Genomic DNA, 3,814 nt, shown 5'->3' on the forward strand with positions numbered 1-3,814 from the left:
TGTGAGAGAGAGGAATGTGGGTTGGAGGGAGGCTTTCAGGCAGGGTTGATTTGAACAAATGTAAAAATAGTTAGAAAGGGATATGGTTAAAAAAAAGGTGTGTGTGGGGGCTGATAATCTGAGCTGGTAGGAAGGGGTGGGATTTAAAACACAGGTAGCGAAATAGGGGACCTAGCTAGTGACCGCTTCCTGCCATCTAATTGATTCCGACTCTTAGTGACCCTATAAAACAGGGTGGAATTTCTTCTGTGAGTTTCCAAGACTACAACTCTTTATGGGATAGAGTGGAGTGTGTGGTGGTTTGGATCTGCTGACCTTTTGGTTAGCAGCCTAGCACATAACCACTACGCCATCAGGGCTCCTTAGCTAGGGATAGTGGTTTATTAAACTCTTAATATCCAACAAACGTGGGACCCATCCTGCTGTGTTCTAAACCCTTCCTGGTGGCGTAGTGGTTAAGCATTAACGCAGTGGTTCTGACTCATGACCATGAGTGAGTGAGTGAGGGAAGACTATTCTCTTCACATCTCAACTCCTTCTTTCCCCAAACCCCCACCTAAGTGATGGATCCATTTTCTTTCCCTTCCTGTCCCAGCATAGATAGGGGAATTCTCCACTTTGCTGAGCAGCCATGTTGGAGTGGGGCTGCAGCAGAGGGATTTTCTGCTAGTTTAATGGGCAGCAGTGTCTGCACTGCAGTACCCACGTGTAAGGTACATACACACAGGGTTTAATTATTGCTGTGTATCTTAAAAGCTGCCTTGTACTATACTTTTGCCTTAATGAGTGAATCATATTTTTACTCCATTCAATTAGACACTTTAAAAACCATGATATAATGTGAGGGCATACGTTTTCCTAGTGCAGCATATGCCAGCATCACCTGTTTGGTCATGTTACATGTCACAAAGGCATGCATGTATTAGATCCTAGAGTAGCATAGGTGCGATCTAAATCCATTATGTGGAGACCCACATAATGGGCTATTTTATACCTCAAATGTTTATTACTCTAGCAAATAAGAGTTCAGGAAGCTAGTGCATTTCTATAGCACATATAATGCAAATTTCTTAAAAATAGGTGATTTTATACCTGGATCTTAGAAGTAATTTTTATCCCATTGTTATTTTATTTTAGTCTTTTTTAATTAGTAAATTAGATTTGACCATAACATTAGGGAGCCAACTTCAAAAATGAAGCAGCTGGAATGAGTGATTGGAAGTATCCACTACTGTGAGCTGGTAAGCTTAGCAGCTTAAAAAAAAAACCAGTTAGCAGCTACTTTTTGCTATTTGGGAAAAACCTCACAAATATCTCGTTTCCATCTTCTGTTGTGACTGCCAGAATTTGCTGGAGGATCCGCCACTCCCCTATTTCAAGGACTGAACTTGCCATCACTGCGGTGCTTTTGGGAAGGCCTCCTCCCACATGTGCTTGGTATCCTGACTGTTGTTGGAAATGCTTTCCTTCATGGAAATGTGGGCCTCTTCCTAGAGGATTTGATACCAGAAAAAACAAACTTCCAAAGTGGTAACCAATTGGTCTTGTCAAGCAAAGTTTAAGTGACTGGCTTCTTTTGTTACATGTGAATTGACAGGAATAATCATGTGGGTTAATTTTTCTTTGACTTTTAAGGCTGCACTTTTCTCCCCTTTTATCTTTTTTAGTTGGATCGACTAGTTGTAGATGCAGCAAAAGAGAAAAGAGAGATGGAGCAAAAACATTCCACCATTCAACAAAAGGTACCCAAGGGAGAAAGCTGATGGAGATAATGATCCTTTTATATGCATTTGTTTGGTTATTGATTTCAGCAAAGTTCCCATGTGTTGGGGAAAAACCTCTATGAGTTGCTTTAATAATAGTGTTGATGAATTCCTCTCATTTTATAAAAAGTGAGTGATTTTTCTGTTATTAAGGTATGTATTTTATTATTCTTTCATATCAAGTATATTTGAAAGCCATACTCCTGAACCATCAGCCTCTTCTGGCTCTAAGTAAATTAAAAGTGATTCTTAGTTAGAATTTAATGAAAAGAATTTCTTTCAGTTAAGAACGCTGAAAAATAATTTCTTTTTACAAAGGAATGTGTGTGCATGTGTGTGTGTCTGTGTGTGTGCACTATAGGGTTATTATGTGAATTTGGTATTTTGGAATGTTAGAGTTGCTGTCACTTTAAGGCTCGTTTCACACAAACCTCATTTGCGTTTCATATTAATTTTCCCAAGCCTTGATTGATTAACATTTGAAAAATACATTTTTTTAAAACAAGGACTTAAAGTTTAAACTAGTTTTTAAATTTTTTGCATGCTAAAAGATTTGAAATTCTGTACCTGAAATTCTATACCTGAAATTCAATCTAATAATACTTTATTGTGGACATATTTTATGTAGTAATCTGAAAATAAGAGGACAGATTTTCCCCTCATTATATATGCATTTTATTTTTATTATTAATCATTTTATTGGGGGGCTCTTGCAAATATTATAAGAATCCATCATTCAATTGTATGTTGCCATCAACATTTCCAAAGCATTTTCTTTCTACTTGAGCCCTTGGTGTCAGCTCCTCTCTTTTCCCCTCCCTCATGAGTCCTTGGTTGTTATGTATTATTATTGTTACTGCGTGAAGGAGAGCCGTATGAAGGTAAAGGCAGTAACACAAGTTATGTGCCACAGTGTCCCCGGCATTGCTTCATGATCTTCTCATCTCTTGGTATTGAACAGTCAAACCAAGCTTTGTGATGGCTTACTGAGAATTTAAAATGCCAGCAAAACTAAATTTGATATCGAAAATGTGTCAGTGAAAATAGTGAAAGTGAAGCCCATAATAAAATTAAGGAAACTTATTTTTTGATATGTGACGATTTTCTCATCTTGTGAGACTCTTTTCTTAAAGTTAGATTCACTCTTGTTTATGTAACTTGTTTTAATGGCACTGCCCTTGAAAGATTGTTAAAAATTTGAGGCTAGTCATTTGTAGTTAAAATGAAAGATTTTAATAGAAATATGTGAATATTTCCTTACTGAAACTTAAAATAAGTATTATGCATCCTCTAATTGTTTTATATTCTGTATACACAAAGAGTTGATTTTAGGCTCATTGTTGTACTGAAATCTATATAGACTTTATTAAATCCGAGGTTAACTTTTCTGACTTTAAATAATTCTGAACTCTTTCCCATTAAAGAAGGTGATATCATTTTTGCTTATTATGAATACTTACCTCTTTTCTACTTTTAAATGCTGGCACAGGCTGCATTACAGGTAAAACCAAGAATCCAATCATCTAACAATTAAGGGAAAGTATCTAATGGGACTATTTGGTGTTTTGAAGCAATCATCAAGAAATTGATTCATTGAGTAACATCGATGTTATGAATATCTTCTGTGAATACCTTTAAAAACAATTTATAGAGACCCATTTATTAAGTTTTAAGTAGACAAACATCACGTCCATACCGTTTGGCTATGGGCACATGTTTCTGTTTAGACTGCCGAGTCTCAGGGTGTATAAATGTCCGGCTTTTGTAGATAATGCTAAATTGCCACTTGCAGCAGCACTGTGAGAGAGTTCCCACTGTTCCTTTCCACCCCGTCCATTGTATTGTGAGAGTTTAAAATTTTTGCCAGTGTGGTAGGATGTGTTTTGATAATATCATTGTGATTATAATCTATAATCTTTCACCTTTAAGCTCAAGCATCACTTCTGATGTATGTTAGTCATTTGGAAAGTCTCTGTGAAATGTATATTAGTCTTTCATCCATTTTTTTGTTAGGTTACCTAATCAATTCTTCATATATTCTGCACTCAAAT

The 3,814-nt window shown here is 36.4% G+C and overlaps 1 protein-coding gene across 1 annotated transcript in view; it reads left to right on the plus strand.

Moving 5' to 3' along the window:
* ACAP2 (ArfGAP with coiled-coil, ankyrin repeat and PH domains 2) overlaps positions 1 to 3,814 on the plus strand; it is a 153,085-nt gene that overhangs the window by 98,849 nt on the left and 50,422 nt on the right. Inside the window, exon 8 of the mRNA XM_004712337.3 lies at positions 1,668 to 1,742. Coding sequence (XP_004712394.1) covers positions 1,668 to 1,742 — 75 coding nt within the window. The remainder of the gene's footprint in view (positions 1 to 1,667; positions 1,743 to 3,814) is intronic.

The sequence above is a fragment of the Echinops telfairi genome, unplaced genomic scaffold (genome assembly GCF_000313985.2).
Source record: "Echinops telfairi isolate 266 unplaced genomic scaffold, ASM31398v2 ScPeMD7_17;HRSCAF=63, whole genome shotgun sequence".
Classification (NCBI taxonomy): domain Eukaryota; kingdom Metazoa; phylum Chordata; class Mammalia; order Afrosoricida; family Tenrecidae; genus Echinops; species Echinops telfairi.